This window comes from Dothidotthia symphoricarpi (genome assembly GCF_010015815.1).
Source record: "Dothidotthia symphoricarpi CBS 119687 unplaced genomic scaffold P153scaffold_24, whole genome shotgun sequence".
NCBI lineage: Eukaryota > Fungi > Ascomycota > Dothideomycetes > Pleosporales > Dothidotthiaceae > Dothidotthia > Dothidotthia symphoricarpi.
The window spans coordinates 76,754-94,568 of NW_022985031.1; the positions used below are offsets into that span (position 1 = coordinate 76,754).

At 50.0% G+C, this 17,815-nt stretch overlaps 7 protein-coding genes across 7 annotated transcripts; 1 reads left to right on the forward strand and 6 right to left on the reverse strand.

The window, feature by feature from the left end:
- Positions 1 to 2,448: 2,448 nt before the first annotated feature.
- Positions 2,449 to 2,940, reverse strand: P153DRAFT_361310 (uncharacterized protein; the record flags this gene model as incomplete). Its single annotated transcript, XM_033666977.1, has 1 exon — positions 2,449 to 2,940. The coding sequence occupies one exon, from the start codon at positions 2,938 to 2,940 to the stop codon at positions 2,449 to 2,451; it is 492 nt and encodes a 163-aa protein (XP_033518509.1).
- Positions 2,941 to 3,112: 172 nt separating this feature from the next.
- Positions 3,113 to 4,199, reverse strand: P153DRAFT_401219 (PC4-domain-containing protein). Its single transcript, XM_033671892.1, has 3 exons — positions 3,950 to 4,199; positions 3,779 to 3,892; positions 3,113 to 3,685 (listed from the first exon to the last, which is right to left on the reverse strand). The coding sequence occupies exons 1-3, from the start codon at positions 4,148 to 4,150 to the stop codon at positions 3,473 to 3,475; spliced, it is 528 nt and encodes a 175-aa protein (XP_033518510.1). The 5' UTR covers positions 4,151 to 4,199; the 3' UTR covers positions 3,113 to 3,472.
- Positions 4,200 to 4,350: 151 nt separating this feature from the next.
- Positions 4,351 to 5,657, reverse strand: P153DRAFT_371006 (actin depolymerizing protein). The gene is made up of 4 exons (XM_033669158.1): positions 5,368 to 5,657; positions 5,029 to 5,200; positions 4,652 to 4,813; positions 4,351 to 4,576 (listed from the first exon to the last, which is right to left on the reverse strand). Exons 1-4 carry the CDS (start codon positions 5,464 to 5,466, stop codon positions 4,551 to 4,553), a joined length of 459 nt encoding a protein of 152 aa, XP_033518511.1. The 5' UTR covers positions 5,467 to 5,657; the 3' UTR covers positions 4,351 to 4,550.
- A 70-nt stretch (positions 5,658 to 5,727) lies between these two features.
- On the reverse strand, positions 5,728 to 7,994 carry P153DRAFT_327034 (uncharacterized protein; the record flags this gene model as incomplete). Its single annotated transcript, XM_033665314.1, has 4 exons — positions 5,728 to 6,876; positions 6,929 to 7,635; positions 7,690 to 7,900; positions 7,972 to 7,994. 4 exons carry the CDS (start codon positions 7,992 to 7,994, stop codon positions 5,856 to 5,858), a joined length of 1,962 nt encoding a protein of 653 aa, XP_033518512.1. The 3' UTR covers positions 5,728 to 5,855.
- Positions 7,995 to 8,948: 954 nt separating this feature from the next.
- P153DRAFT_302625 (uncharacterized protein) lies at positions 8,949 to 10,310 on the reverse strand (the record flags this gene model as incomplete). Its single annotated transcript, XM_033664464.1, has 3 exons — positions 8,949 to 9,442; positions 9,495 to 10,107; positions 10,158 to 10,310. 3 exons carry the CDS (start codon positions 10,308 to 10,310, stop codon positions 8,949 to 8,951), a joined length of 1,260 nt encoding a protein of 419 aa, XP_033518513.1.
- Positions 10,311 to 11,940: 1,630 nt separating this feature from the next.
- P153DRAFT_390672 (polysaccharide lyase family 1 protein) lies at positions 11,941 to 13,237 on the forward strand (the record flags this gene model as incomplete). The annotated part of the gene is made up of 3 exons (XM_033670961.1): positions 11,941 to 12,176; positions 12,238 to 12,608; positions 12,666 to 13,237. 3 exons carry the CDS (start codon positions 11,941 to 11,943, stop codon positions 13,235 to 13,237), a joined length of 1,179 nt encoding a protein of 392 aa, XP_033518514.1.
- A 397-nt stretch (positions 13,238 to 13,634) lies between these two features.
- P153DRAFT_327045 (uncharacterized protein) lies at positions 13,635 to 17,353 on the reverse strand. The gene is made up of 2 exons (XM_033665315.1): positions 14,602 to 17,353; positions 13,635 to 14,553 (listed from the first exon to the last, which is right to left on the reverse strand). Exons 1-2 carry the CDS (start codon positions 17,293 to 17,295, stop codon positions 13,906 to 13,908), a joined length of 3,342 nt encoding a protein of 1,113 aa, XP_033518515.1. The 5' UTR covers positions 17,296 to 17,353; the 3' UTR covers positions 13,635 to 13,905.
- Between the last annotated feature and the right edge of the window lie 462 nt (positions 17,354 to 17,815).

The following is a 17,815-nucleotide window of genomic DNA, read 5'->3' on the forward strand; positions in this document are numbered from 1 at the left end:
TGTTTTCCTCCTAAAAAGAATTATCGGCCACTGTTCAAGATGCTGCAATTATGAGCCAGATAGTTCTGCTTCCTGTCTTCTTTCCTGGTAATACCCTCGTCTCGCGTTATAGGCGCAGGATTCTGAAAACCCTCTGAGATGGCTACATGTGTCTGCTCGTCTTCTCTCTCCATGAGGATTTTGGAAATGCTGGCTTTGAAAAACCGCATACGATCAGGTCATGAGTGTGGGAACTTCCAAGACATAACATAAAACAAGTTGTGTATCTAGCCCCTCTCTTTGGAGAGTCGAGATCGTTGTTTGATTCAAACACTCTAGCCGCCGACTCATGGTTTGGCTCTTCTCCTCCCTCTCTAGAAAGCCTTGGTCTGCAGCACAGCGACATGAACTTTCAAAAATCGACAGCATCCTTGTGTATGTATTTGCCACCTCCGTATGGATGAGAACTATTAGAGCCTATTGTAAATAAAGCAGTCACCAAGCTATGATTCTACTCCTTCAACATTTGTCTATGGAATTATTTCTTTGGGTTATGGGTGCAGATTCTTCTAAAACCCCCTTGTCAACGATCATATGTCTTTGATGTCCTTTTCAAATCACTTCGTTCATGATCTCTTGTCCTAAATACAGCGCGCAACTCCCCAATAGTTCTGTACTCTCCCTCTCCAGAGGGACCCTCCTCGGATCGTAATGGAAAGTAGATTTAAAAGGACTTCAAGACCGCACTATGTGTCTTCTCGCCTTCTCTGCGCATTACACAGTGATTCTACTCGTACGCGCAAGACTCTCAAAAGTATCACGTGACTGAACATGTCATCGTTACTTCTCTAATGAGTGATCTGTTCATTAGTGCCCGTTCGAAAAACTGGTGAAAGGTTACTACATGGTTTTGCCCTCTCTTTCTGCTCAACATATCTTGTCTGCATTACAGCGGCGAGACAATTGAAATTTGGAGAGGATAGAAACATGTCTGCGTCTGTTCGCCGGAGGAACATTCTCTTGTGTCTAAAAGGTCCGGTGTAGTTATTTCGATGTCTCCGCTGCTTCTATTTTAAGAGCGTGTTGATTAACATCTGCTCAAAAGTCCACAGACGGATATTGCATGCTTGCCCTCTATGTCACTCTTGTAACGAAACACCTTTTCTTCGCATCACAGACGGCAAATCCCCTAAAACACCCCGAGAGTACCGCATATGTCTGTTCGCTCTCCTTTTACCTTACTCAACCAGTCTCCTCTCACAGAAATCGGTTTACTAGGACTGTTTTGCAAACCTCGATCCAGCGTATCTCATGTCTGCGCTCGCGCTGACCTCGACAACCTATTCTTATCAACCCCAGAGCGGGAGTTGGAAAAAGAACGTACACACGCACTATGTGTCCGCTAGCTTTCTCTGCGCCTCACTCTATGGTGTTTTCTGTGTGCGCAGAGACGACAGAAAAAGATATAACCTACAACTTAACTCTATTTACTCTCTCCTGGGATATCCGCTGGTTAACACCATCTTTTAAAAATTGTCCACGAGTCCCCTATAGTCTGGCTCCCTCTTTTTCCTGACAATCTCTTCACCCTACCATCGAGGTAGGTCTTCTAAACCCGACACATTCCTACTGATGTTTGCGCCTGTGTTCCCTGTTTCCATGTCTTACCAAAAGTCCCAATTCAAAAGAACCCGACGGTCAGAGCGATGCTGTCTTTCTCAAAATTCCTTACTGCATAATAGATGCCGGCAAAAGAAAGATCTGTACTCAAAGACAACCACTCGAAATACATGTGAAGAAACCATAACTGTCAACAAATGGCTCAATGTCTCTCTAAAACACAATGCGTTAGCTAGCCATGGCGCGCTGAGAGACTGTATATAAAGGTCGCTTGCTCGGTCCAATGCTCTTCCTCATTCTTCTTACCGCTGCCTCCTCAAAAGCCAAGACGCAACTGTGTATGTTCTTTGTTCCAAAAGGTGCCTACGAGATCTTCATGTTGGGAGGCGGGCTTGCAGTTTTCAAGTGAGCAGCTGGCTGAAAATTCAAAATATTCAGACGTTGTCTGGGCCAAAAACTACTGCTATGTTACGCCATGTCCCCTGTCGGCGCTGTGGTGCAGACTACCAGGCCAAAAATCGATTTCTTCAAGTCAATGTGGAGGTTGTCTGTCCTGGAATTGTTGTTCGGTGACAAAATGATGTACGAAAAGTTCATGGATTGGCCTTTTTGCACTCTCTACACACTGTCAAGCTCTTGTCTGCGCACCCATTCTATTGCTTCTTTCTCTAAAATCGGCATTAGCAGAACTCATGCTCTTCTTCAAAAGCTAGAACGCGAAAGTTCTATGGCCGTGCGTCCGAAATCATGTTTTGCAACATTGAACCACGGCTCCGAGAAACATGTCTCAATCAGCTGTCTAGACCGATCTACTGCAATTAAATCAGTGTTAGCCTTGGCTTTGAGAAGTTACAACTCAGGATAAGTCTTCGAATGTACGCTCGCAACCGCTTCTTTCGCCTCCTTTTTCTCTTCCCCTTGCTCTCCTTTTTCTTCTTCTTTTTCTCCCTCCCTTTCCTCTTCTCCTTCTTCACCCTCACCCCAATTCCAACCCCACTCCTCATCATCCCAACCCTCAGCAAGTGCCATAAACTGTTGGCTCAAGTACCAGGACAAAGGTCCTGTATCAACAGAAGGCTCAAGGTTCAGCTCCGGCTTAAGGTTCAGCTCAGCCTCTAAGGCAGGGATAGTACGAAGCTTGGTATAGTATGCTACACTAATTTTCGGCTTAACATCGTATAGGCGGTTTTCAAAGCCAGACTGCAGATTGTGAAGCTTTGCGAATTCGTCTAGACCGCCTTGTGCTACCCAGTCCTTGTACTCTAGCAGCTTCTTGACTCGTTCATCGGGAGAGTGTATAAACCCGATTTTGTTTGTAGCGTGCAGAGAAGGGGAAGACATTGTGCGTGTTTGTATGTGTAGTGTGTAGTGTGTAGATAACAACGCAAGAGACGTTAACTCTAGGCTACAATGTGCAAATTTTCAGTCGTCGTTCGCGGAGTCGAGCGGGTTAGGAGCGGGGTAGGAACGCTTTCCATGGTACAATTCCTAATGTGACCAAGACTGGACCGGGACTGGACTGAGACTGAACCATGACTATTGGACGGGTAGACCCGATCTTTTTAGTGACATCTGATTTGCTGTATCAAGGACTCTCTGCTCTGGAATTTCATCTCTTTGTGTATCTGCTGAGCCCCCGATGGGCACTTCTTATGCAAGCGGCGCAGTCTGATGGCTGTTCCCACTCTCAACGCGACGCGGCGCGATGTGACATAAGACAAAAACCATACGAGTAATGTATAACACAATAAAATGCGTCCCTATATCCATAAGCACCACCGAGACTCCTTTCGGTGCCGATATTCCACGTATTATACCGGAACGCCAATCAAGCCCTATACTATACACGCTTGCCCATGCGAAGACACGCCCATCAATCCTCCTCATCCTCATCATCCGCCTTGATAACAACATCCTCCTCTTCTTCATCCTCTTCTGCTGGCTCCTCTTTGTTCGTTTGCACACTCTTCTCCGCTCCCTCATACTCCGGTCGCACAACCTCTACACCCTTCTTCGCGAGTACAGACTCAATCAGCGGCGCAGCAGCGAGCAGCGCATTGTAGTTTTCGATCGAGAGAGAGATACCCTGCCATCGTCAATATCGACTGACCCCACACCACCATCTCCAAACTGAACAACACGACGATGAACAGTATACAGTGGATAGAGAGGAACCTACCTTCTTTCCCGGCTTCGACTCCCCGGCATCCGTCACATAGTACTCCCGAATATTCACATACACATTGGCCTTGAATTCGCTCACTGTTGCGCGTCGCTTGCCACTTGTGTTCAACTGGGACGAGCATTAGCTTAATCCATACTCCAGTTTCCACTTCCTCAGAAAACTCACAGCAACATACTGATTCCCCTCCTCATCTTTCTCTAGTTTCGGGACTAGAGTCCCCACTTCCTCGTCTTCGTCGTCCGCCTTGGCTTTCTTGCTCGCGCGCGCCGGTCTGTCTTCGTCGTCGGACGGCTCGACACGTTTTTTGCTGAGGAATGTCTTTTTGGGAGCACCGCCGCGAGCACCGCCGCGTTTGAATCCTGCCATTGTAGATTGGAAGTTGTGAGGAGATGCGACAGGGGATTGTGTGATTATGTTTGGGGTTTAGGATGGGAGACGCGTCGCTTGCTATGACGCAGGGCAAACGCGCTAGGGACGCGGTCACGTGTGGACTTCCAGTACGTTGATTGAGCGCTACGCATAATGTTATGAGCTCAGGATGATAGGAGCGGTTGGGTCTATACGGTGGAGGAAAGAAGTCGTATCTTTTGTGTCTTTCTTAGTTGATCTACGAAGCTGAACCGTCGTTGACTTTGACTATCTTCCCCAGAGTTTACTCAGTTTGTTGAGCGCCAGGATACCCTTGCTTGCGCGCGTAAACCTTTATTCAATCACGGCCTTCATCTCATTCCACACTCTTTCCTCACTACTTCGTTCCATCCCATCCTCAATACGCAGTAGTCTGTCGGTCATCTGTTCGCAGTCAGCTCTCCGTCCTCATCCCTAACTGTACATCCACAACAACACTACAGAAAATGCAAAACTCACAATTCGCACCCATAGCCTTCCTCAGCTTCATCGTCACAGCTTCGGCCTCCAACTCCTTCTTATCGCTCGTCTGGATCTCGACGGCATAAGTGCGGATGACCTGCTTGACCTGGCCAGATTGAAAGGACATCTTCGCTTTGCGCATTATCTTTGTGTTGGGTCCTAGACCCGGATTAGCAATTTGTTCCCAATCCTACTTTTTGAAAACGCCTCTCGTCGATTCCGCTTTTCTTCAGCGTCAGAGTTGAAACCTCTTTCCTTCCAGATTCCCGTCTTTTCACCGACACCCACGCAACCAGCTCCCCCCTCCTTTTATCTCCCTCTTGGCCCCTCTTCTTCTCAATTCACTACGTAAAGACGAATAGAGTTTTACTCACCAGCCCACACCACAAACGCAAACTTGACGCGTTCCGAGTACTCATCGTTCCCAAGCTTCATTCTAACATACGCATACGCCGCCTCGTCATCACCCAGCGACTCCGTCATCTCCTCGATATCCCCTGTGCCTGTTTGCGCCAGCTTGAGGTTATCCGAGGAAGCGGATGCGTACTGCGGTGATAGTTGGTTAGTATGTGAACTGGCGGTCAAGCGAAGATGTATGGGAATACAAAACAACAACAAGATCAAGAAACTTCCGAGGACGTGATGAGACGAAAGCCTTCACTGATTTCAGAGGAAGGAAACAGAACAGAATGTTACATATCGAACATGCATACCTTCAGCACCAGCCACGTAGTCTCACTCTTATCACTCCTTACATCCTCGTACGCCTTGGCAATGTCCGGGTCGTTGAGAAGATCGAGTGGGGAAGGCATTGTATTGAGATGACAATCCAGAGGAATGTTTTATGTAGAGTGAAGTAAAAGTAAAAGCGGAAGTTGAAGTGAGGAAGTTCGGATACGGTAGCCGCTTGCATGCGTGGCCAGGTCTAGACTAGTGCGGGGCTCGAGCTGAGCTGGGCTGGGCGATGCATGGCGGGGTGGCGGTCAGTGCAACACGAAGTAGGCTGCGCGTTGGGAGACTGGAGGCGGGGAGATTGGTGTCACGAAGACGATGCAAAAGCAAAACGTGAACATGCAATCATAGTATTCATAATCGGGATTTTTCACCATCCTGGTCTGCTCCAAACTTGCTTGCTCGTATCGCAAGAAGCAGACATCACTCGCTAGCACTATCCTAATAACTTTCGCAATCCTCCAATCGCTTACTGTGCGCCCATCTTCTCGTTGGTGGCCATCAGACTGCCAATAAAGGTCGTGATAAGCCTGCTCTGCACCGCAACGATGTCCTCGGGCACCAGCCAGATGGTCGCACCCATCTTTCGCGCAATGCTAATGGCCAACTTGGCGTTTTGGTAGTTCTCGTCGTCGGTGCGGCCCGGAGCCACGAGATCGTAGTCGACGTACGCTGGCTTCATGCCGGCCAGAACGTCGAGCAGGAAGATGGCGTTGCTGAGCGACGAGTCCTTGAAAGAGCGGATCTGGGTGCCCTTTTCGCCCTTGCGCGCCTGATCGTTGGCCCACTTGATCATGTCCGAATCGGAGATTTCGCGCTTGCCGAGGCGTTGTGCGAGACCGTTCAGGGTGGCAACGATGTCCTTGCGCATCAATTGCCAGACCAGTCCAAGGGTGAGTGTGCGCTGGCCGTCGGTGATATCGGCACCCTGAATACCAGGCAGGGAGAACTGGACTTGCTTGCCGAGCTCGACTGCGTAGTTCGTGTTCTCGAGGGCCTTGAAGCGCATCAGCTCCTGGCCTTCTCGGGGCTTGTTGACGTGACGCCAGTTGACGCTGTCTGGAATGACCTTGTCGTAGGCCTGGAGGAGGACGGTTCCGTCTTTGAGGTCCTCGAAGAACGACTGCACGACCGGCTTGACATCGAGGGAGTTGAGCCAGAGTGTGAACACACGGGCTTCGCGCTCGCCTTCGGCATCAAAGTCCTCAATCTCAGCCTTCTCCTCTTCTGTGATGGGGTCCAAGCAGGGATGTGTGTTGAACAAGTTGGCAACGAACGCAAAGTTGAGTTTGGGGTTTCCGGCGACGAGAGACGTTGGCGTCAGGAACTTGCGGCATTCGAGGGCTTCGGCGTTCTGCAGGACCATCTCGGCACGCTGTAGGAGATCTCTCTCTTGGAGCGCGTCACGCGAGCAGATCTCGGGTTTGAGCTGGTTGAGCAAGACGGTATAATTCTCGCCATCCTTGACATCGGTCGAGAAGTTGGTGACGCTGTTCAAGTTAGTATTCCTCTAGCTATTCAGATCCTCAGAACGTCACTTACGTCCTGTCCCACTTGGCGTTCTTCAAGTGGTAGTTGAACCAACGCAACAGAATCTGCTCCGGGGGAAGTCGCAGAAACTGCTCCAGAGTCTCGTCTTCGTACAGCAGCCTGTACAATTCCGGGTGCAGCTTGATGTCGATCTTGCCCAAAAGACCTCTCCGAATGATCTGCCAGATCAAGCCCAGGATCAGATGCTCTCGCACCTCGATGATATCCCCGCTGCCAATGTTGACGACCGAGCATCCAATACCCTTGGCCGACTCGATGACAATGTTGTTGTTCTCGGTGAAGTGGAAGTTGTTGAGCGTCTTGATCTTGCGGCCCGGCTTGTTCAGTACACGTTCGTCGATGGTGTCCGGGACGCTGTCGTTGATCAGCTTGGACAGCACCAGACCATCCTTGCACTGGTCGAACATCTCGAAGGTGTCGAGGGGGAATGGCAGGCGGTCGCCGATGTCTGGGTCGCCAGCGAGGACGGCATTGATATGGCGCGTGAACTCGGTTCGCTCATCTTCGTTGATGGTGTGAGTGACGTTCGAAGAGGAGCCCTGGACTTGGATTCTGCCACCGCCACCGACACTAGGTTTGGCAGAGTGCCCCGGGTTTGAGGGTGCGGTGCCTGTGCTGCCGGTACCTGCTCGCGGACGTGTCGGACCTGTGGACATGCGCTTCTGGGCGGGCGACGACTCGCGCAATTTGGAGATAAGCTGGGCGTGTTAGTAAGCCAGTTCGAGGGTTGTACAGGCACGTGCCCAACATACATCAACATAGTCGTCCAGCTCCACTCGCCGCGAACTGTCGAGCTCGACCTCTTTCAGGGCCTGGCGCACGACATCGTACGGCTGGTGCTCTGTCTGCTGTGTTGCCTTGATGACCGTCGCCTCGTCAAGGTAGCCCTTGTCTTCGACGTCGAGCTTGCGGAAGGCGTCCTGCAGCCCAAAGATCTCACCCTGCTCGAATTGAGGGTACTTTCTACACGCAATGCCATGTTAGCTGATGTGCAAACTGGCGGACATGGCGGGGAATTGCGGGATGCGCCGTACCTTTGCAGCTTGATGATATTCATGGCGGGCTGTGAGGGACAAGACTGTCGCGGGGGGTACGGGTGTTATACGGCCGGCCAAAAGTCACTGCCTAGCTCAGCCTCCTTCTGCGTTGCGTGTTGTTCAACGTCAAAGCTCGGATGACGTTGGCGGGGTGCCAAGCCCTTGTCATGGAAGCCCAGATTACGTACGCACCCGTCTTGTCACATTCGCCGCTCCGGCTCCCATTCTTCGTCCGTACCAAGTCGCAGCAACACTGCCTCTGTTCTAACCAGCAGATCAACTCATGTTCGTTGCCACTGTTCTCATGCTCAATCGCCATGTTGCCTCACATCCCGCCACCCAGACACGTCTATGGGACCCCTACAATTGCCCCATCCAGCGCGACTGCCACATCACACCGACATCCAGTCGGTCAACACTATTTGCAGCCTCAACAACGCGAGAGCTGCTTCGGCCCAACCTGCCCCACATGGTACCTTCAGCTTCTCCCATTCCCCGAGATTGACATGTGCTCAAATTGTGGATGAAACATGGCGATCTGATGGTGTCCAAACTTTGAAGATGCAGTTTCAACGCTAGAAGATTCGAAAACACGTGGAATGAGCCTAAAATGTAGTGTGGGTTTAGTGCACTCGCAGCAAAACGACGATACTCCTTTGTGAAGAATTGTCCTTTTGTAATCGAATTGTCGTATCGTTTCACCGAGGCAAACAAAAAAGCCCCATCAACGCCCTGGAATGCCAGATTGTCACAGTCGCCGCCAGTCCCATATCCTGCAACTGTTGCTCGAGAAGTCCATCTTATGCATCAAGACCAGTCAGAGGTATTTGCTATGTCCTTGCTGGTTGCGCCTCGAGTCTACATCGGAAGGAACTGATCACTCAACTTTCGTACGAACAGAAATTGCAGCTGCCTACCACGCAGATAATTTCACGTGACTGTGAGGGCTCGTGTCGATGACTACAGTAGAACGATCAAAGTCTCGATTGATCGCGCATCGGCACACTCGACCAGGCCCCGCTTCGAACCCAATCCGGCGAGCCTGCTTCAACACTGTCAATGGCCATGTTACCGAGCTTCCTCCACATATCGCCTTTGATGATGAAGCCTTCTTTGTCCTCGTACTTCTTGCAAACTTCCTCGCCGTTTGCGAGGGCGCGTATAAGCTTACAGGCATGTCCGTCGTCGTGGTAGATCTTGACGCGCTTGAATATGTTCCCCCACGACGAATTTTGCTTTGACTTGTAATTGTTGATTTCATCAAGCAGGAGCTTGGGAGGGCGTGGTGATGCATACATAGCCAAGTCGACGCGAATCTTCCATTCGAGCAGGCGGACCTTGTTGGCGCTTGAGAGCCATGGCTGTTGGAGAAAGGAACAGAAGAAGATGCTAAGATTCACGGCGTGTATGTTGAAGAAGTCGAACTTTACTTGGTAGGGCGGGTTTTGCGCGGCACCTGTGAAGTATACTGGTGGAGGTTAATCACGTACTAGTTGCAACTCTTCAACTTAAAGGCTCACCAGCTGCATTGATCATCTCGGCAGTTTTTTCTTCGAGGTTGGCTTCCGTGACATGAACTCGACTAGCATACTTGGTTTTGCCACCCGCTGACTGCTTCGAGTCTGCAAAGATTTCGCCTAAGAGCTGGATAATAGTCGTGTCCGATGGGCGGTCTGAATCATGAGTCTCCCTGGCTGCTTTCTCACTCTCGATCAAGTGCGACGCTTCACGATTGCTGTGAACCGCAGCCTGTGCCAAAGCCTCTGCGATGATTGCAGGCTGCTCAAACTCAACGCCGAAACCTAAGTGGATGATCGGGTGAAGGACACCACCAAACATGCGAACAAGCATATCATCAGCTCGCTGATCTCCTCCGAATATGTACTCGTTCAACACCTCCTGCCAACCCTTCTGGGCAATCTCCTCTTTGAAGAATACGAGGAAGTCATGGTAGTACTTTTCTCTGCCCAAGTACGTTTTATACTTTTCTGGGTCATGCATGTCCGTGACTATGGACTGCTTGAGCGGCACTGGCGGTCGTTGGTAGGACACATTGTCATCCCAACCCTGCCTCAGCTCGGCAGGTGTAGCATTGAGGGCAAAGAGGGTGAGCAGGTGATGAGCGATATGATTCTACTGCAAAATTAGCAAAGGTGTGTGGTGTCATGCTCAAGATGGCGTACATGGAATCCGGCGTAATTGAAAAATATATGATGCTTGTCGTGGTTCTCCTGCAGTAGCTTGTTGGCCGCGTCAGCAGTCTCAAGGTTGATCCCTGGTACGTAGAACACAAGCTGTTGCGACGGCGATAGGTGGATTTTCGAAAAGGTCGCCATTGTTCGAGTGGCTTGCGTTGTATGAGCTTGCCAAAGTCTCTGTATTGGGCTGATCTTCAAAGGCGCATTCCTGCAGCCAGATGCGCTGAGCGTCTGCTTCGCGTGCGCCACTCTAGCAAACATTAAACCCTATTGTTGCCTACCAGCATACCGCAATGAAGACAATTAAATGCGCAAGTTCAATGCACGAAGCATGCTTTGAGACCGCGCTCTGGAAGTGGAGCGATTGTTCGCTTATGGTATGACGTTGCACAAGGATCACGCCTGCCACCCGGATCCGGGAGGCCCGACGTTACTCAAGGCGGAGCCATCCGGAGAATAAACATGAATCGCAGTACACCGGAAAATAACCACCTTACCCAAAGGCCATTCTGGAAAGTCATGCCCAGGTTGAAAAGATGCGTTGTCCAATCTAGGTTCTGGGTAGGTTTGACATCGTACCGAACTTGGGCGCTTGTACGGGCGCTAGCATCTCTCCCTTTTCGGCGTCCCTGAACGAGCCTGACACCACGTGGGTGCCAAAGAAAGGCCGCGCTCGAAACTTTCCATCAGTCTAACAGAACTTTACTGAGTCAGGTAGAAACAACGAGGTTTGTCAGTCATCACGTAAGGCTTTCAAGTATCATCAACTTGTTCTAGCGCTGTGGAGTAGGTGAGCTTCTAGTGTTCTTTGTGGTCTGGTGTCCGGCGTGTTCACGGCACGCGCGTGCCTGACTAGAAAAAGACTAATCGTGTTGATTAGACTATCCCTTCAATATGTTTACAAGCCACCATCCGCCGTTGGAAACAAGTCCTGCTGCTTGACTCGTCATCTATCGTGGTACCGTTTCAAGACCGGAAGGGGTACGCGTTTGCCTTACCCGGGCAATAGGGCCGAGGTTCATAGGGGCAGTTGTTCGTCGTCGATACAACCCCAGAACACCAACACCAACACCACCCCGCACCACATACTCTATGGTCATTACGCTGTCAGCGAGGTCTCGCCGTTGCGACGATGTTATTCGTGGCCAAATGTTAGACCGTCAACGGAGCACGTGGACAACCTTAGCCCTTACCCTTCAAGACGAAGATGTACAGCTGACCGTCCGTTCTCCTTAGGCTCTAGCCTGCGACCATGCGTCTTAGTAGCAAGATGATTGCGTCGGCTAGAGTACGTCCTATAAAGAAACTTTACGGAATAGGCCTTGCGCCGTATTATTGTAAACCTCACACAGAGCGGGGCTGAATGCTTCCACGTACCAGGGCCCAGACAAACAAGTGCCCGCCTTTGGAAACGCCGATCTGCAAGGCTTGACTTCCTAGTAGGACGGAAATTAAGCAATATTCTCCGTTCAAGCAATCTAGGAACCCATGTTCGGCCGGCAGTTGCCCGCGACTGATTGGTCTGAGGCTAACTGTTTCACATCATGTACTATACCACGGCAGCCACACGAGTAGTACCATGGTTGACCGTTATGGGAAGGTAACTGGGATACTGCGTGGCTATAAGGGAGCCGGTACGTCTCCTTCCAGATCATTATTTTCTCCACCTCTCACATTCACTACAGTCTTTCTTCAGTCAAGTATACTTTCTCAGCTGCTGCCTTAGCATTCTTTCGATACAAACATCAACACCATTATCATCCTCAGTATGAAGATCTCTGCCCTTGCCCTCGGAAGCGCTTTTGCTACCGCCAATGCTGCGGCTGTTGGCGACCGCTCGCAGTTCGCTGAGCGCGCTACCTATGCTGTCGTTGGCAAGGCGGAAGGCTTCGCAGCTAGCACCACTGGAGGTGGAAGTGCTGCCTGCGCAATCCCAGCCAGCGTTACAGAGTTGAAGACTTGGCTCACTGATAGCACTGCTCGTTGCATTGTGCTCGACAAGGAGTGAGTACTCCTATCCGACACTGCGTACTGTTGTGAAAAAGCACTAACCATCGATCTTCAGGTACAACTTCAAGGGCACCGAAGGTACCACTACTGAAACCGGCTGCCGGCCAGCGTCCAACACGTGCCCGGGCAATGGTGGCCAAGACGCCATCAACAAGGCCTCGTGGTGCACAAACGGCAACGCAGGTACTGGTGCCACGTCCATCAGCGTCACCTACGACACTGCCGGTGTTGCTGGTATCAACGTTGCCTCCAACAAGTCTTTGATCGGTGTTGGATCCAAGGGTGTCATCCGTGGAAAGGGTCTGCGTATGGCCAACGGCGCCAAGAACGTCATCATCCAAAACATCCACATCACTGAGCTCAACCCCCAGTACATCTGGGGTGGAGACGCCATTACCGTGGATGGCTCTGATCTCATCTGGGTTGGTATGTCGAGTCCCCTCTCACCTCTCCTTCCATGTCTTTCAAAGCTAACTTCGATAGATCACGTCAAGGTCTCCCTCATCGGTCGCCAGATGTTTGTTGCCGGCACTGGTGCCTCGAACCGCGTGACCATCTCCAACACCGAGTTCGACGGCGCGACCAGCTGGTCCGCCACTTGCGACGGCCACCACTACTGGGCCATCTACCTGACAGGCTCCAGCGACCTCATCACTATGAAGAACAACTACATCCACCACACATCTGGCCGCAGCCCCAAGATCGGCGGAAACTCGCTTGTCCACGCTGTCAACAACTACTGGTACGCCAACTCTGGCCATGCCTTCGACATCGCTTCTGGTGGCCAGGTTGTCGCTGAGGGCAACGTCTTCCAGAACGTCGTCACTCCTCTTCTCGGCAACAGTGGAAAGCTCTTCGGTGCCCCCACTACCAGTGCCAACACTGCGTGCAGCACTTACCTTGGCCACACCTGCCAGTTGAACGCTTTCGGTAGCTCTGGTACTCTTGGCGGAACTGACACTAGCTTCTTCAGCAACTTCAGCGGCAAGACTGTTGCTACTGCTTCAGCGGCGAGCACAGCTCCTGCTACAAGTGCTGGTGTTGGTAAGATCTAAACGGTCTGTTTGGTTGATTGGGCTGTTCGAGGCTGGTCTTTGTCTTCCTTGTGATTGATGTCACTAGCAGTATGACCTCGTTATGTATATATCCTTCCATTCTCAATGAATATCTTTGGCTCTCAAACTTCAGTCCCAGCCCTATTTGTGCTAGCTCAGTGTGACATTACCTCGTTTCTCCAGCCAATGCACTGCACAGGACAGTTTATTCCTGTCACGTCTATCTCCAGGATGCATCGAAAGTAGCGCAAGCAGTGCCATTTACAGACTCTTGCATCTGTCCATAATGGCACAGTCTAGCACTACTGCTTGTGATTCGTGGAATTGGAAACATCTTGCGTCCCTTTACCATGGTTGCAGGTACTTCATTTCGTACTTAATGTTAACCTATTCAGGAGGGTGGTCAATACCAGAGGTTAACCAAGTCCGAGGCGTACCGATATCTCAAATGTCGAAAATATATCTGCTGCCCGTTCCCCACCTGCAGATCAAACCCAATATGATCTTTTTAGCCTGTTACACATGGAAAGTACAACAAAAAAGAGGAATGCTCATTATGAACCTTGGAACTGAGTTCTGTGTTCTTAGTCATGCTATACACAGGATTGCTGAGAAGCGACAGCTCAACGAATCACTAAATCCTTCACTTCCCCACCTTTTTGCCAAACTCAGAAAACATACACGTGATTTGAAAGCGATTGTTGCATACACACCCAGCAAGTATCAGGTGGGCACACTGTAATGGCGTAGGACGTTGACTTTGTCTTCATACGCTCAGAAGCGACCAGGGTGGCTGCAAGTCTTGCAACCCAGTTGTCACCAGTCCTAATTACAAATATACCGTCGGGTTTGTCGAGTAGCTCGTCCCAGCTGTCGACAGCTGTTATATCTGTGTTTGGTTGCGATCCTTTCTCGTGGGAGCATGGGAGCTGAGGCGGAAGCTTCCGAATTTCATGGCCATACCCTCTATCAATAACAGGCAGCGGATCTACATCAGCAACCCATTGTCCGTTGTCTCGCACAGAGATAACAGATTCCAAAAATGACATCTGGTTGTCGTGCGCCCCGCGTGAACCATCGTACATTTGGACGTGATATTCGGTAAAAGATAGATGGACGGAAGTGCCTTCAAACGAGCGTACGAATTTTCCATCAAAGGGAAGGTGTGAGTCCAACCTCCAACTAGTAGGATCAAACTCACGCGTCATTGGATCCTGCGGTGGAAGCAAGAAAGTGAGTCCAGGTTTGCCCACGTTTCCAAGTATCTTGCGTACACTGAATGGGTTCAAAATGGATTCGTATGGATCTTGGACTATCTGTTGGAATGTTAGCAACACTTTTACGATGGAGATGAAACTACTCACGGGACCAGATACAAACAACGAGTTCGTGGATGAAATGGCGATAACACCGTCTAACTGGTCCGGAGCCACATCGTGTATTCCAGACTCAAAGTATGAGATTACAGAAAACGCGAGTGCTGCCTCCGATTTCATAGCAGGTACCCTGAGGTCAAATCTACCGACCAGGTCTTTTGCCCATCGTGTTCTAAGCAACGGACGATTGAGGATTCCAATGTCAATTGTTGCATCAGGCATGTCCTCGTAGATAGCTGCAACACCCGACAAGACGTAGAGAACTCGCCTCAGCGCACCGCCCCCGCCATACGGATATACCAGCTTCTGAAGCAGCATGGAGGGGTCAATCATCTTGTGTTCGATGCACCACTGCAAATGATGTAGTTTGACAGTGTAATCGAGTGAATATGGTGCTCCTGGCTTTCGGCGCACATACAGTGCCACTTTATCTGGGTCTCCAAAGACTACGTGATACGTGTACGTCTCTGGCTCCTTCGCCGCGACAATTTGCACACAATCATCCCATGAGCTAAAGATCTCGTCCGCGGTGAAAGTCACTGTTTCTCCCTCTGGCGGAATGCCATCACGAAATTGATACGGCAGCCATCTTGAATGAACTAGCGTCTCGTCTAGAGCTTTACAAGGGATTGCTGTGGCAAACGAGTAGACGTGAACTGTGTTGGTGGAAGGTGGTCGCTTGTTTCCATTGTGTCTTTCCTCTTTGTCGTATTCCTCCTCTTCGCTATATTCTTCATCTTCGCTATATTCTTCATCTTCACTATATCCTTCCTCGTCCCACACTTCTCCTCCATTATATTCTTCCTTGTTGTATCCTTTCTCTTCTGTTTCACTGTCTTCTTCTTTTGCATTTTCGCCTCTACCAGATATCTCACCCCTCTTGTCGCCAGTGTTACAGCTTTCAATATCATCTGTCAATTCCTCAACTGCTGACTCATAGACGTCACTATCTTCATCTCCTGCGCTGCTGTTCGTGGGTGACTGCGCGAGATTTTGAAGCTGGCGATCGTCGCTAACACCTCTATCTTCCTGCTTGGAATGGTAGGCAGCCCCGGGTGGCGTTTGCCGTTGTTGCGATGAGCGAGTGGACGACCGGCTGGAGGGTTCATTGAGCTGAGACGTTTCTGAGCGAGAACTGCGGCCACAGTCGTGGTTATCAAGAGACGGTTGAGATGTGTTGTTTGAAACCTGGATCTGATGTGCACAACGTATGATAAAGTCATCTGGAAGAGTTGAGCTGGTGCTCATCTCGCTTGCCATATGGCGTAAGTAAGCTACTCGAGCGTCGTCGTCTTTCAAAACTCGCATAAATACGAGCTGATCCAGAATGTTGAAGAAGTAATTAGAATGATCAGCTGTCACAGGGTCTTCAGGCTCATAGTCTTCGAAGAATCGTTCGGCTCTTCTACGACCAAGCCTTATCAACTTGATGTTCAAGTCAATATCATGTGTCGCACGATTCAGGTACGCACAAGCGCTATCTCGAAGCCACCTTAGCAGTTGACGGTCTGCCACGCTACCATGTTTACTACCAATGATGTAGTCTACCATGGAAACCACAGTTTCTGCATTAAGATCTCCTTGCGCTTCGGAACAACCCCACATCGAAAGTAGTGCCGAGAAAGTGACAAGCTGAAGTTGCTTGATAGATATTTGTGACGAGTTTCCCAAGGCTCGTTCGCTCTTCACTGGCCGTCCATAATGTCGGAGTTGCGCTAGAGAAAGAGACCAGTACACACCATGATCATCGTCAGCGATTCGAGGCGTAGCTGAAAGACCTAGCGATAGAACACCGCCTACAGCAACAAGCGGATCGTCCATCTTGACAGTCACGAGCTTAGGACTGAAGATGGTCATATCGGGATAAATATGCCAAGCAGACAAGCCTAAGAGCGTTGCGCCATTTTGCACTGCTTGTGGCATACCCGATAGCAGTTTCTCCATAGTTTCGACAGCCAGAGACCAGGCATTGATGACGCTTGGGAAAACGCTGAGATCTTGGTTCACGGGTAGTTTGATATTCTTGAGTATTAACTCCAGTTGCTTCTGATTGCGGCCTTGTACAGTATCAGCGGTACTAAGCCAGGCCCTTGCGCTTGTGTCCCAGGCTGCCAACTGGGCACGCGTGATGTCTTGTCCAGTGGCCGCTGCCAGTGAAAATCTGACTGGCTCGCCGCGTTCCATTTCGTTAGCGATGTGCTTTTTTCGCTCGGCTATCAATTCTACCCAAATGGCAATGGCTTCGGGGGCAGTCCACATCCGTGCAAGCATACATGCCAGCAGATGCACGTGAAGAGCGGATTTTGATGAAGTTGCTGCAGCCCAGATGGACGTTCCATCTATACCCGTATATTCACCAAAAAGTGTATCAATGTACGGTTCAGATATACTCTTTGCCGCTTTCGCGATCTCTGATGCACGGGTACCGTATGATTCCAAGAGGTTGGGTGTGTCAGAGCAGACGCCCTCGAATAGTGCACCTAACCGTCTCGCTAGAATATGAGTCGAGCCGTGTTCTGCATTGTCTTTTCGTTTCGTTGACAATATGTTTCCAAGCGGCTGATACTCTTGCGGGGCCTCGAACTTCACTAAAGTGAAGTCAAAGTTGAGGTTGGCGGCTGCGATCGTTACTTCGTTCGTCGCGGCTGCCAGTGCAGCTTGAAGTTTGCCCACTGTAGTCATCTGGACAATAAAAGATCGGTTTAGGTGAATGTAGAAGTCAACGAGGTAGGAGCGAGAAATAACCAGGCTGTGATATTGTCCATCTTACAGTGGTTGCCGAAATACCGTGTCATAACGTGACTTAGTGGTAGCTAGTAATCCAATCAATCACTAGCAGTATATTAGCAGTATTTTAGCGCCGGCGGCTTGTCAGAGGCTAAAGATTATCGCTAAGACCTCTATTAATCTGTAAAAAGAGGCAAAAATAGAGATATCTGTACAACAAAGAAGAAGCATTTATCCAAAGTTTACTAACTTACTTTTACCTAGAATAAGTATTGCTCTGTATAACTTTTAGGACTTCTATTAAGCTTTAATTAATATCTTAATACTTTTTCCTAGGTCACGTTATGACATGGTATTTCGGAAACGACCCATAATGCCGACTACCCCGCTGTCAGCCAACTCTGATCTCTTAGCATGCTCCTCTGGGCGCTTATCGACATAGTGATATCCAATACATTTGAGACAGTTAATCTCC

What these genes read in the sequence shown, in the direction of transcription:
- P153DRAFT_401219 (XM_033671892.1), bottom strand. Translation starts at nt 4,150, where the DNA reads ATGGCAGGATTCAAACGCGGCGGTGCTCGCGGCGGTGCTCCCAAAAAG. An exon ending in AGGGGAATCAGTATGTTGCT is followed by an intron (nt 3,893 to 3,949) that starts GTGAGTTTTCTG and finishes TGCTCGTCCCAG; the next exon opens with TTGAACACAAGTGGCAAGCG. An exon ending in AGTCGAAGCCGGGAAAGAAG is followed by an intron (nt 3,686 to 3,778) that starts GTAGGTTCCTCT and finishes TGACGATGGCAG; the next exon opens with GGTATCTCTCTCTCGATCGA.
- P153DRAFT_371006 (XM_033669158.1), bottom strand. Translation starts at nt 5,466, where the DNA reads ATGCCTTCCCCACTCGATCTTCTCAACGACCCGGACATTGCCAAGGCG. An exon ending in TGCGTTTGTGGTGTGGGCTG is followed by an intron (nt 4,814 to 5,028) that starts GTGAGTAAAACT and finishes ATCCGGGTCTAG; the next exon opens with GACCCAACACAAAGATAATG. An exon ending in GAAGGCTATGGGTGCGAATT is followed by an intron (nt 4,577 to 4,651) that starts GTGAGTTTTGCA and finishes GACTGCGAACAG; the next exon opens with ATGACCGACAGACTACTGCG.
- P153DRAFT_327045 (XM_033665315.1), bottom strand. Translation starts at nt 17,295, where the DNA reads ATGACTACAGTGGGCAAACTTCAAGCTGCACTGGCAGCCGCGACGAAC. An exon ending in CGTTGTTTGTATCTGGTCCC is followed by an intron (nt 14,554 to 14,601) that starts GTGAGTAGTTTC and finishes ACATTCCAACAG; the next exon opens with ATAGTCCAAGATCCATACGA.